General features: G+C 31.8%; 1 protein-coding gene and 1 long non-coding RNA gene across 5 annotated transcripts in view; one reads left to right on the top strand and one right to left on the bottom strand.

The window, feature by feature from the left end:
- Positions 1-8012, top strand: part of LOC127290609 (GAS2-like protein pickled eggs) — a 50873-nt gene extending 42861 nt beyond the window's left edge. The window contains exons 6-8 of one of the 3 annotated variants that reach the window (XM_051319305.1): positions 463-718; positions 827-1226; positions 4952-8012. In XM_051319305.1, the coding sequence (XP_051175262.1) occupies positions 463-718; positions 827-1226; positions 4952-5823 (1528 nt within the window). In that variant the 3' untranslated portion in view covers positions 5824-8012. Of the gene's footprint in view, positions 1-264; positions 719-826; positions 1227-4951 lie in introns of all 3 variants that reach the window. The other 2 variants (XM_051319304.1, XM_051319303.1) reach the window with 2 other exon arrangements.
- Positions 1-14342, bottom strand: part of LOC127290610 (uncharacterized) — an 87472-nt gene that overhangs the window by 57751 nt on the left and 15379 nt on the right. For both annotated transcript variants that reach the window (XR_007844396.1, XR_007844397.1), the window contains exon 5: positions 13622-13834. This is a non-coding gene — a long non-coding RNA (uncharacterized LOC127290610). The remainder of the gene's footprint in view (positions 1-13621; positions 13835-14342) is intronic.

The following is a 14342-nucleotide window of genomic DNA, read 5'->3' as shown; positions in this document are numbered from 1 at the left end:
TCACACATCATGTCCTGTCCCTTTCATTTTCAAAAGATTTCAAAAAAAAAGCGCTCCATTTTTTACTGCATAACAATGACAAATACCACAGTAATTACGTAACTTCTCTATTAAAAATTTCCTCTAGAGAAAATAAAATATTCTATTTATTATTTTTATAATTCTTTCTTTTTTTTAATAGAAAATTACGTAATGATAGGGTAGAATTTAGAATTGTTATCGCAGAATATTTAGCACGATAGGAATCCCCATTTTTTCATTCAGATCACCTCCAAGGACCCGCCGCAGTTCCGCCTCTAGCGTCGGATCCTGCGCAGGCACTACATTACAATCTCAAAATCAGCAGCCATTATCATTGCAAATCCCCAGGAGCATTTCGAGCAATCGATCTCGATCACCTACCCCACACCACGCCAACAGACTTCTCATTGAAGACGTGAAGAAGAATGGCAATCGTTCCAGGAGTCCCACACCGCAAAGGAAGTTCCACAATAATCAAACACATCAATCAACTGATGCCGGGAAACTAAGGTCCAGATCACCAACACCGAAGACACATCCAAGATCGCGAAGTCCAACTCCAAAGGTGGAAAATGTCAAGTCAACATCACCAAGAAGTCTCGATCCAACACGAAAGGCGCTTAATGAAGAAATTCGACAGGTCAAATACGATGGACGATCACAAATGTATCACAGCAGACATCAGGATAATTATCAGGTGATTATTATTCTCTCAATTATTTTTTTCTATTCTATTCCAAATTGATGATTTTTTGCCTATAGTGAACTATGACTAATAAAAAAAAAAATAATAACAATGTTTCAGGATCCTAAAAAGGACCTTCACCAAGAGATCAAGGCAAAGGTGCCTCTCTCTGAGGATTTTTCAAAACGTTACGTTGTTGATGGTGGCGTTGCTCGTAGAGCAACAGATAAAGATGACACTCCAAAGTATGAGCCAACAATATACAATTACAAATGTCAAGAAGATTCATCGAGTCGTAGTCCAACACCGAGTCCACCCGTCAAGGACGAGACGAGTGAATCTTTCGGAAAAGAAAGTCCCCAATATCCCAAGTCACCGCATGGCGATGGTGAACATTCAGACAACGGTAGCGAGGTCTCTGATGAAGGTTACCGAAGTTTAGGTGCTGTACAATCATCAACAACCAATGGTAACACGGGAACCGGTACTCAAGGATCGCCCACGGTTGTCGACTGTCACAGTAAGTAATATTCTTTCACCTTGTCAACAAAAAAAAAAAAAAAAAAAAAAAATGATCGCAGATTACTGTCAATGCTTTATAATGAGCTTCGGAATTCACCATATTTATATCAGATCATACATTTTATAAACCTCTTATTTATCAATAATCTTCACACGTCAACTTTCGGAAGAGAAAAATAAAGATATTTGACACGTTCTGTTTTTGATACACATTTTACTAAAATAAGAGAGGTCAATGAATCTTGTTCACTGCAAAAAAAAAAATTAGACACTTTTAAGAAATTTCCAAACAGTTATCACATCTAAATATGTAATTTTTAGTAATGCAATTTTACTAATTTTTATGTAATATTATTTATTTATGATATATAAATGAACGATTCATTAAAAAGAAATCTATGATCAGAATCAACGTTCCCAATTTATTAAACGACCTACTTTTCATTCGTTGCTTAATTTATATTATGTGTGCAAAAAAAAGGACAAGTTGTCAGACATTAATTTATCAGATATTCATGTCCTAGTGGGTGAAGGTCATTATTGACGTTTGCAACGGAAATTGATATTCTAAATTGAGTTCACAATCGATTTGTCCTGAAAAAAAAGTTTTTCTTTCGCAGAAAAAAAACTTTTTTTCGAAGAAAAATAAAAACTAGCTGGAAATAGAAAAAAAACAATATATCGAAGACAATATCTAGAAAACAACTATCCGGCAATTTTTTTTAATTGTTAAATATAATTTTCAAACGGATATTTTTTTTAAATATGAATCCTAAAAGGTTTAACACATTGTCAGTGATAAATTGACTTTATAGTTTCGCAATTTTTCGAAATCGATACAATTGAAATCATGCCACCTCTCTATATTCCAATGTTCCCATTCATATGACGTTATTAAGCGGAACGCACACAGAATGCAATATCCGGAGGCTGAGTGCAGAGGTTAATGGCCAAGAGCAACTTTGATCACATCGGCGATCTCAATGGATATTAATTTCAAAGGCATGAAAATTATTCAATTACAGATTTCTTAATTCAATAAGATCGCTAACAGAGTGAAAGTTCAAGTTGTGCTCACGTTAGTAGCGCCCATCCCTGGAGGCCGCGGCACGACTGCGCTACTTCACGAAATGAGGGTGTGGGAACTATTTGAAAACTCGCGATATAAAAAGAGAGCGAGAGAGAGATAGAATGAAAAAAAGTCGCCAAGGGAAAGGGCAGATTGTTTTGATATTCTTTCTAAACAAGAGGAGAGAAACTATATAGAGCGAGAAACATTGAATTGATACCGTTGCCGGAAAGTCATATCTAATATTTAAATATATATATAACTCCATATATTGTATGTCAGCTCCATAAATTGAATATAACTTGCATCATGATTTTATTAGTATACGTCAAACTGTATATATACTCAAACTCGATTTGATATCCTGTGAGAGAAATAAATCTCATGTATCCCAGCACTTGATTGAATAATATCTTCACATATAAGATTGAATTCAAATTTTTTCAAAACCATTTAAAGCAGATTCCGATCCCTTCACAAAATTTCAACTCAGAAGAAGAAAACCTAAAAGAATAGCTATTTTAACCTTTTTTCTAAAATAAGGAAAATTAAATTAATTTTCAAACACAGTAATTGAGACATACATTTAATTCTTCGGACACACTTATTTAAAAGATAAATATATTATATGTGAAGAGAAGTCGCCCAAAGCACGATAAATTGATTCCCATATCTATTACCATCGGATAAGGATAAAGTATATACCGTTGCATTTCATTCTTGTCAATATAAAACTTCAACATGCCTCGTGACTGACGTGGGTCACTCAGATCAGAGCTCGCGATAACCTCTTTCGCGATTTTACCCTTTGAAAATAGAGGGAAAAAAAAAAGAATTTCCTTCAGGGTGACTATAAGGTGGAATATCGACTGCGAGATAAAATTTGCATCCCGCTGTGAAGAAAGTTTGGAATATTGCAATCGGTATTCTTTTGATGTTATATATGGTGTAGTGCTATAGTCATTCAATTTAACAATGATGAACAACAATAAAAAATTTCAAACAAAAATATACACGATTTATTGAGACAAAGTGTCTTATTATCTCACGCATGATAATCATCTCGAGCTTTTATTTTCTTTCAGCAACAATAATTCGATAAATAATTTGTTGAATTACTAAAAAAAAATACAATATTTAGAATTTAATTCTAAAAGAACATAATTTGACCCATATTTGTAATTGATAATCTAATAAAATAAATTGAAATTGATAATTTACGGGAAAGATGAGTGTTGGAGTTATAGTAGAGTCAAGAGTGCCTTGGAGGTCGGCTGTCATCGCGAGTTTGGACCACCCTGCAGTCCATTAATATTCAAAGTACACAAGCCACGTATATGAAATCGCAAAGAGGCTGGGCTGACATTTAGCTGAACGAACGTCTATGGGATCCCTTGAAGCGTGGGCGAACCAACAACCTGTCCTCTGAACAATTGCCAACTTTTTGATTCTCAATAAGTCTCTTTAGAACCCCTTTCTACCAAGTAACCACATCAGGTGTCCAGATCTCAGTTACAATTATCAGTGAATGATGAATCACGACCTAGACCTTCCGAATCGCATATAATATAATGATTTTCTGAAAATAGTATGAGATTACATAATCCAAGAACAACGGCAATTTGTATTAATCAACATTAATTGTATTTGCAAATATATTTTTCACGATAGCTTTTTAAAAATTAATCTTTTCTCAAACTATCGCACTCAAATTTATCGGGTTACCCTATAAAATTTGATACTTAAATCTGATGATATGCAAACTGATTTTCTTCCACTTCACTTGATATACTGAAACTACTCTTTTAATAGTCCATACTGAAGGGATTAAAAATAAAACACAAGTGGTTTTTCGGCTGTCAAGAATCGCACTCGAGATGAAATCAATTCTCAATCTTGCTGCGTCGAGAGCGATGGGTGTAAAAAAATTTAAACAAGATTGAAAATGATCTTCGCGCAACACTGCAGACTCAGTTTCATTCTTGTCTGAATCAATCAGCATTCACTGTGTGGTACTTTTTACCCAAAAAAAAACAGTTAATTTCACTTAAAATTATTTCAATTTAAAATATTTGTTTACTACAAATCGTTCAGGATTATTTAGAATTCAAGTCACTGCTAAAGTATAAATAAATATTGAAAAATTTGAATTCTTAAAAACCCACACGTTATGCTAATTTCAAAAATTGTAGTTGAAAATTTACTTGATATAAGAGAGACGAATTTGGCGATTTAGAAGCACTAATTGTAAATCAAGACTTGTGGAAACTTATTCAATGTGGGTGTCACTTTCGAAACTTCGACGTGATGATCGCGTGTCATTTCGAGCTTAAAAAAGAATCTAATATTACAAAGGATTAACCGAAATCGGATAGGCGCCAGCATATATTTATTTTTAATTTCAATGAGATAAAAAAAAAACTTAATTTATTTTCAGAATAAATTAATCATTTATAATTTCATTAGGTGCTAATTAACCTCAAATTGATTTTCACCATTAAATTGACTCACTAAAGTAACTAATAAATCATTCAATAATTAATCTCTAATTAAACGACATTAACCCATTTAACTATATATCGAGTTCATTCAAAATCAACTAAAATAATTGAAATTGACATAAATATATAAATGAAGAAACTTGTTTGTTCCAGAACAACCGAAAGCAGATCAAGGAAGATCATGCGTGGAGACGGAAAGTATCGAGACCGGTTTACGTAAAACAAGAATAGGTCCCCCGAGTCCATTAAGAGCATCACCATCAAGAAGTGCAGCTTCCTCATCAGGCGATCAAACACCAAGAGCAGGTTCTATCGTTCGGGAAAATAGCAATCTTTCGAAAGCATCATCAGGCAGCAGAACACCAAGAGAAGGCAATTCGAGTCCAGAATCAAGTCCTTTAAAACGCAAGGGCATACGCGACAGTATCAAAAAACCACCAACTGGAAGTCTCAGCAAGGCTTCAGCCGTTCCTAAATCATTACAAAGTTCATCTAACGGCAGGAACACCTGGAATGGCCGTCAAGTTAGACAAAGACCAAGTCTACAAGCTGATACATTTTCCACTCCTCAAAATTCCACAACAACATCAAATTTTTCTAGAAAAAATCCTGTTAGACAAAGTTTACCAAGGCCATCGAATGGACCACAATACGATAGAAATGGACGTCGAATAAGACCAGCGACATCATCATTACAATCGTCACCAACCAAAACTGCTAATCCATTGCTAGAACAAATTCTACAAAAAGTGGGTCACCTACAGGATGATCAACAAGTTGTTCAAAAGTTACAGGACTTTCTTCGTGATTACAAAGGTAATGGTTCAGGTCAAGAAGGTGATGCTACACTTGATTTTACAAGAGCTTGGGTTGATGGCAATGGAATTGTTGAACTACCAGCAGAAACTTCCAATTCGATTAGTCCACGAAAAGATCCAAAATCAACAGCGGAAAGGGGAAATTTCTCCAAAATACCTGCACCGATTTATAAAAGGCCCATGTCTGTTGCTTCCGACAGTATCTGACCTATTGGTAGAATCCCAAGAACGTGAGATTAAAGGTACTTGACAAAAATCAAGGCTGGTGCTTCCGAATTCTTTACTGAATAAGGGTTTGCCTTGATTCGAGACAAGACTTCCGTGTGATCACGATTCAAAAAAAAAAAACCTTGGTGCGTCAAACCTTAAATGGTGCGTTTGAGAAGAAAACATGTAACATCGACGAAAATAAGTTCTGACTGGTGCTTTTAGAATTAACATTTTTAGAAAATCAAAATTAGGTAAAAATAAAAGAAAAAAGACGAGAGTGAATTCGTTCATTCAAAAATAATAAGGTTGAGTATTAAAAAAAAATTTTGTGGACTCCACAAAATGAAGATGTTTTAAAATGTTAACAAATTTACTCTCTGAGAATAAGCATATGTATAATAACTGATGTGCAACAATGGAACTGAAATCAAAATGGTTGACAAACATGAATTTAAGAGTGATAATTTCAATTAAGAATAATAATAATAATAATAAGAGTAATAATAATTTCAAGTTAAATGAAACTCAATTATTTGGGATTAAGTTTAAGAAATACTTATAGCACCTTATTATGTTACAATTGCATGAAAAATCTATTGTTGTGCACCGGTCGTTTGTGCATTTCTCACAGTGCAAGTGTTCAAGGGATTTAGTGCGCGACTAGGGACGTTTATAGCCAGTCAAGTGCGTTAATGGCTTCCCGATCGGCTTCCAATGTGTGTTGATTGCAGACCGTGTGATTTAAGATCGATGACCCATGATAGGCGCATAGAAATTGTCTAATTATTTTCCTATTTTTAAATTTGAATAATCAAAAATTCATTTTTATTTTATTAAAAATAAAAAAAAAAAATTTTTTTGACAAATAGAACTTTTTCTACGCGCCTTTATTTTAAGTGTGTTCTGTTAATAATTATAGGTCTGCGATTTTTTAAATCGTTATAACATCGTTTTGACCAAAGATGAAACAATTCAATAATTTGAATTACTGATTTGCTTCATCTATGGTTCTTTTTTATTGATCACAACGACGACGATCGTTTATAGAAATTATTTATTTATATAGTCTATCGGTTGTATTTATTAAAGACAATTTATTTACCCGTTGTAACCCTTATTTTTCTGAGCTAAATTATAGTACAGAAAAATTTGGTATAGGTATGAGAGTGAAAAGTTGTTAACAGGAAGGAAGTGAGATTCTGACTCGAGAATAATATAGTATACTTTATATATTTATAAAAGTATACTATGCATTATCAAAAAAAAAAAAAATAAAATAATAACCCCAACAGACTGCGTAGATAGCATATATCCACGATAAAACAAACGCCATTCCAATGTTTAAATGTCTTTTTTATACCAAAAGCAAATGTAGACCATTTTTTTACCAAGTGTCTTATCGTTATATAGTAAAAGAGTCAGTTGTTGAAATCTCCTTTATATAGAGACCTAATTCATTCTGACCACGAGTTTTAAATTTAGAGTGAAATATGCGTCGACGTGATAAGTAAAAGACAAGTGGGCGAAAACGATAGCAAGAGCCTAAACTATTTTTTTAGTAACTATAGAGAAATGATGATCATAGATTGTAAAAAAAAAAAGTGGAGAAACAAAAATCTATCTCGTGAATTTGGCAAAAATATCTCAATTGTTCTTTATAACAGATAAGCGATTAATCAAATAATATTTTTGACTATATAGAAAAACATTATTTTCTATAAAAATAATTTTTAAAACAAAAATTAGCTCAAAATTCGTACATATATTAAAAAAATCTCGTCAAACTCACGAGGTAGAAAATTTTAGATATACTCCGTTAATTTTGAGAGTGTAGTATTTTTTTAAGCAATTTTAGTGCCCACAAAAATCTACTCTATACAATATAAGAAGCAGTTAATAATATTGATCTAAAAATGCATGCCGAAGCTTTACATCTCTCCAGTTCACAGATTAATTGTGTCAATATAAAACAAATATCGATTTTTGCGCTCATATGATTATCATCACTATTACGAACTACAATTATCTCTTTTTAAAATATTACGATTATTACCGCGATAATTATTGCTATTATTAATATTAATATACGCGATGTTGCCTATTTTATGTTATAATTTTATCTACATCTACGTCAAGTTGTAAACTGAACAAATGAGCATTAAATAAAAACACGAAAAAACTCGAAACCTTCAATATTATATCATTAATTCCATATCCATTTTACTATAATAAATTATTTTAAATTCTATATCTCAATTTCTAATTTATATATATATATAGAATCAATAGAATATTATTGAACTATATTAATATAATTAATGGAACAAAATTGAAACAAGTTCTAAATTGCTTTATTAATTATTCAATTAATTTCATTAGTGTTTCTCAATAATGACCGAAAAAGATGAATAGAAGGAAAGTAAGACCCATTATAAGGTTCAACCTCATATGGACTGTCGTCCTTGCCGCATTTGGTAAGACGAGACTCTCCTCCAAGTATATAACCAAGGTATACGCGAATCTCGGACATTTTTTAAAAGGTTCTGTCGTTTATACATTATTGGTTCTTGTAAGAAAAACATAATGATGCATAAATTAATTACAAAAATTATTAATTGGCTAAATTGACCAATGGGTTACAAAAAAAAAATACTTTGTATCCGTAATTGTAGAAGAAAATTTACTATACCAATTTGAGTAAAAGTAGATGATGATTTCATCATTTTAGAAAGCAAAAATTAAATATTTAAAAAACCTTTGGAAACAATTCTTTAAATATATCATTAATAATATGAATAATTAACTGAATTAAAATCTAAATCGAAGAACAAATAAATAAGAATCAAAGAACTAATAATTTCTAATAAATATAGAATTATCCTTGGAATAAGAATTAAATGAAAAATATGTCACACACTTAAGAAATCACTTTTTTATATATCCTCTATATTTATAACCACTGTCAAATATAATTGCATTCTACATATTCTTTTGCATAAAAAAATTTTCACGACACATAAATGAAAAAAGAAAAACGTCAGTTTATGTAGCAATGAGAAACTCCTAACACCAAAAGACCATTTTGTTTTCATAAAAAAAAGTTAACTATACACACACATATATAAATACCAGTGGTGGAAAGTTGAACGAGACAAAGGACCTCAACAAGACATTCGCATAAATTATCTTGCAAATATTTAGAAAGGTTCTTCATCAACGTCTTGGATATGTTGGAAGAAGAAGAAGAAGCCACGAGAAGACTCTCGACATAAGAGGCTGAATGAGACGTCAACGATTTTTAAAAGTGCATCTTTTTATTTTTCACTTCAAATGAAACCAGTCAACGACCTCGCATCCAATAATCGATGAAAAATATTTCATTAGTTCAACGAATATGTCTTTTTACCACATCTCTACAAGTTCCCAAAGAACTAAATATACTTTTATTTATTCATATTTAAAAATTAGTCGAAAAAAGAGTTTTATTCTTTAAAGGGTGCGTGAAACCGAAAATAAATTAATTTCATTAAAATATTAATCGTTTATGTATATTGATCGAGATTTTAAAAAGAAAAGAGAGAGAGAGAGGTCCTCGGGTGTTTCAAGAACTCTTATCGTGGGCGTTAGCGTCAGGCAGGTGCCTATGGCATTTCGTACACAACCCACGCATTAGTAAGTACTTACGCACTTTACAGTGACGGGAAAATATAGGGGGATTTGTAAAGGGGTTCCAACAAGCGCAAAACCCAAGCACACTATTGACTCTCGACACACTCAAGAAATAATTTTCTGATCGATCGTGCGTGCATACCGATAGTAAAATCTGACTTTATGGAAGTCACCGCGAGCCAGGTTATATATATACGTAAATAGCCAACTATGTTTACCTACAGCTTTCTGGCTCATTGAGTTTCTATTCTATAAATTGTGTTCGTACTTAGCTTTTTTTTTTCCTCCATACGAGAAAAATTATTAAACTTCCTCGCGTGGAAAATACACCTAAAGAAAAATATTGTTTAAAACTTTGTAAAAAGAAATTCATTCATACTTCAAAACGGTGTAGAAAAAAAAATTTTAAAAAGAAGATATTACTTAAAAGGGGATTTCCAATTTTTAATGAAACTTGTAAATTACTGAGAATTTTATGTGTTGCTGCCTGTATTTAGCGAGAGGACTAGAAGTGTTTGCTATATGTTAAAAAGATATGTGCGAAGTCCACAACTTAAAAGCGACAGTTGACTGTCATATGTCTTTCGAACATACCGTTTTTACCACTTGGGAATATAATCGACTTTCGTAAAGGCAAATCAAACTTTCTAACAGTTACGCCAACGCCATTTTTGTCGAGCTCATACCATCCAGTGTGAAAAATCATTGTCTCTATGGAATGCGAATATTATAATAATTTTAAATTTATCACATTAAGAAAATCGCAATGCTCGTGTCAATAAAACTTAAACCTGCTTTATCAACTAATCCTACAGCAAGTTAAACAACTTCTGAAAAGTATAACATACCTAGAATATATTATAAAAATTTTAATGTTACAAGAATCTGAAATTTTCGATCAGTTGAAGTTAAATTGATCCTATATATATATAAAGCGGATCAAAGCATCTTAAATCTTACAATTTGGTATCAATTTGATACCTTCAAATTAAACGTAATTTTTAAAATTTCCACAACATTTTATTACCTTTTCCAAGAAGTTAAATAAAACTAAATTACCACTTTTGAGATATTTGTTTCGAACAAAAAATGTATGGCGCACTTTTTGATTGGTCCAGCGGATGCTGAGCTACACTCAAATAAATTTCGGAAAAAAATTGCAAAAATTAAATTTGCGAGATAACTGCTCCGGAATACCACCAATAAAATAGGGAAAAAGTTTCGAACAAAAAATGTATGGCGCACTTTTTGATTGGTCCAGCGGATGCTGAGCTACACTCAAATAAATTTCGGAAAAAAATTGCAAAAATTAAATTTCCGAGATATTCTTTTTGGAATATAACCATAGTATTTAGAAGAAAGTTCTGAACAAAAAATGTATGGCGCACTTTTTGATTGGTCCAGCGGATGCTGAGCTACACTCAAATAAATTTCGGAAAAAAATTGCAAAAATTAAATTTGCGAGATAACTGCTCCAGAATACCACCAATAAAATAGGGAAAAAGTTTCGAACAAAAAATGTATGGCGCACTTTTTGATTGGTCCAGCGGATGCTGAGCTACACTCAAATGAATTTCGGAAAAAAATTGCAAAAATTAAATTTGCGAGATATTCTTTTTGGAATATAACCATAGTATTTAGAAGAAAGTTCTGAACAAAAAATGTACGGCGCACTTTTTGATTGGTCCAGCGGATGCTGAGCTACAGTCAAATAAAGTTCCGAAAAATTTTCGAAAAATTAAATTTGCGAGATACCTGCTCCGGAATACCACCAATAAAATAGGGAAAAAGTTTCGAACAAAAAATGTATGGCGCACTTTTTGATTGGTCCAGCGGATGCTGAGCTACACTCAAATAAATTTCGGAAAAAAATTGCAAAAATTAAATTTGCGAGATAACTGCTCCGGAATACCACCAATAAAATAGGGAAAAAGTTTGGAACAAAAAATGTATGGCGCACTTTTTGATTGGTAGAGGGGATGCTGAGCTACAGTCAAATAAAGTTCCGAAAAATTTTCGAAAAATTAAATTTGCGAGATACCTGCTCCGGAATACCACCAATAAAATAGGGAAAAAGTTTCGAACAAAAAATGTATGGCGCACTTTTTGATTGGTCCAGCGGATGCTGAGCTACAGTCAAATAAAGTTCCGAAAAATTTTCGAAAAATTGATCCTATATAATATAAAGCGGATCAAAGCATCTTAAATCTTACAATTTGGTATCAATTTGATACCTTCAAGTTAAACGTAATTTTTAAAATTTCCACAACATTTTATTACCTTTTCCAAGAAGTTAAATAAAACTAAATTACCACTTTTGAGATATTTTCTTAATCAATAAAATGTTTAATATTGAAATGTCCCAGATTAAAATTTTTTCATATGGCGTAAAATTACTAAGTGGTCCAGGTAATAAAATCACGATCTCTTGAATAATAGTATATTCTCTATCACTTCTCTCTCTCTCTCTTTCCCTCTTAAATTTCTTTGATAACGTTAAGAGAACAGGGTAATGAAAATTGATATAATTTGTCTATTATCATTAAGTCATAAAATCAGAAGAGGGAATTTTTCTCAAAATTTTAAGAATAATATATAGTATCAGCAAAAAAAAAAAAGAAGTGACAATACACTGATTTACGACATCTTTTTTGAGAAAAAGTGTTAAAAAAAGATCTAAAGCACTCAGATGTATAATCAAATATTTGAACAAGCAAAGATACAGCTGAGAAATTCCGCACACGTAAAAATGTGAAAAGAAACACATGAGAATTTGGTATGGGTATTAATATGTATATATATGACTCAAAAGAACACATATTCTCAACTTCGTAAACACGGTAAAGTCATTGGGTTTCAACGATGACAGTTGTAAAAGATGGCACTGTTCGGTGAGGTCGTGAACATTGCACACGCACGAACGACAAATATTGTTCTAAGGGCCTTGCACGCAAGGCTGTTACATGACCGATGCAAACACCCACAAGTCCAAGTACAACGTTAAATCCAAAGGTCATCACCTTTATAGCCACTGTTTGAGAATGCGTTGTCTAGGTTTACTCGATATGAAAAAAAATATTATACATATACATGCTACCAGAAGGTAGAAACGAGCCGTGTCATCTCTCACTGCTAATGAGGGGTTAACTATGTCGCCTGGTGTTTCTCTACTATCACCATAAGTGGCCTAACTTCACTGGGAAATTCTCTGACTTTGGACAATAGCTGCTGCTACGCTATAGATGCGAAAAACTTAGATAAGGCAATGCGGAAAGACTTTTATCTTAAAAATATTGAACTTTTGTCGACTAGAAAGGAAATCATGTCTTGGGAAGATCATGATAGGGTCAACTCCTTTTTTTTAATGATGCGATCAACACTTTCCATTATAACACTTTATTATACAGAGAAAAATTATTGAAAAAATATTTCAACACTTTGTTTCCCTAAGGAGAAAATATTTCATACATAAATAAGTGTCTGACTATGGTTTTACTACTGAAAAAATAAAGAAATTTTAACCGTTCTGTCTGACTAAAACTTACCTCTCCTACTATAGTTAAGAGAGAATTTCTAAAATCAATTTCCAAAAACTATTAATATTTATTAAAGATTAATCATTGATTAATATTGTATAGTAAAATGTGCGTTTTGTCTGACTGCAATTTACTTTTACTACTGATACTAAAATTACACGAGATTCTATTCTCTATGAGTTTTCAATCTATCACAGTATAGATGAAGTGGATAATAAAATTAGGTACAAAATTTATATCTTTATAGAAATTTAACTTTCGCGAATAATTTTATTATCCACTTTGCCAACAGCAAATGTTTACTCACAGAAATTACTCAATGCATATGGATTTATAACATTTAATGCATCGGCAAATAAAATTTCTATAGACAAGATGAAAGTTGAAAAAAAAATTTTGTGAAAAGGAAATTTTTTTTTAAATTGAAAATTCGATTAATTCTGAGTAACTTTTCTAACACTTTTCAATTTTCATTAATAAAGGAAATTTTTTTACGTTCGTAAAAAATTTTAAAATGTAATAAAATAATAATAATATATAAACTAATAATAATAAATAATATAATAATAAATAGTGATAAAATATTTTACCTTAATGACGAATTTTCAACTTCAAGGTGATGCTTTCAAACTAAATAGCCCTCGGAGATCCCTATTTTCAAATTAAATTTCCATTCAAAAAATGTGAAAAATAACCGTAAAAATAGACCGAGTTCTAAAAAGTCTGAAACTGGAGAAATCTGTGTCTTTCACTTTCGCCCTTATCTTGAAGTACGTGATACTAGCATCCATCGACGACAGAATCTGCAAAAAGAAAAATAAAAGTGGGGTCAGTATTTATTTCACGGACGGAAAATTTTGAACAACGTCTTTTTTAATTAATTAAAATTCTAAAATTTTGCAACGGAATAATATCAAAAGATCTCAATCATAGATGTACATCAAAAATTAATTATTTTCAATAAGAAAACAAAATGTGTCAATAATAATCCAATTTATGGTACCGAAGGAGATTTCCGTACATTTTTCCAAAACAGAGCGCTGAGTCACTAAATTACCTATCTTAGGTCAGTACCAAACAGTGAATTACAATATATGCAAGGTCGTTTCTCGTTCAAAATATCATCTCACGTAGATATAAAATTACGTCACTACTTGTCGATATTACTGTATAATATGTAAATTACCCCTTTCATAAATATGCCTGTACCAAATATTGTATTTTGCATAAAGAAGCAAAAAACTAGAAATGAAACTACTGTCTATTTGAATGAAAAGATCTCTGAAGAATTATTAATTACTTCCTCTAATG

The sequence above is a fragment of the Leptopilina boulardi genome, unplaced genomic scaffold (assembly GCF_019393585.1).
Source record: "Leptopilina boulardi isolate dan_hultmark-lab unplaced genomic scaffold, ZJU_Lbou_2.1 LbouV2_72, whole genome shotgun sequence".
NCBI lineage: Eukaryota > Metazoa > Arthropoda > Insecta > Hymenoptera > Figitidae > Leptopilina > Leptopilina boulardi.
Note: the sequence above shows the minus strand (reverse complement) of the source record. Positions and strands in the feature narration are given on the sequence as shown.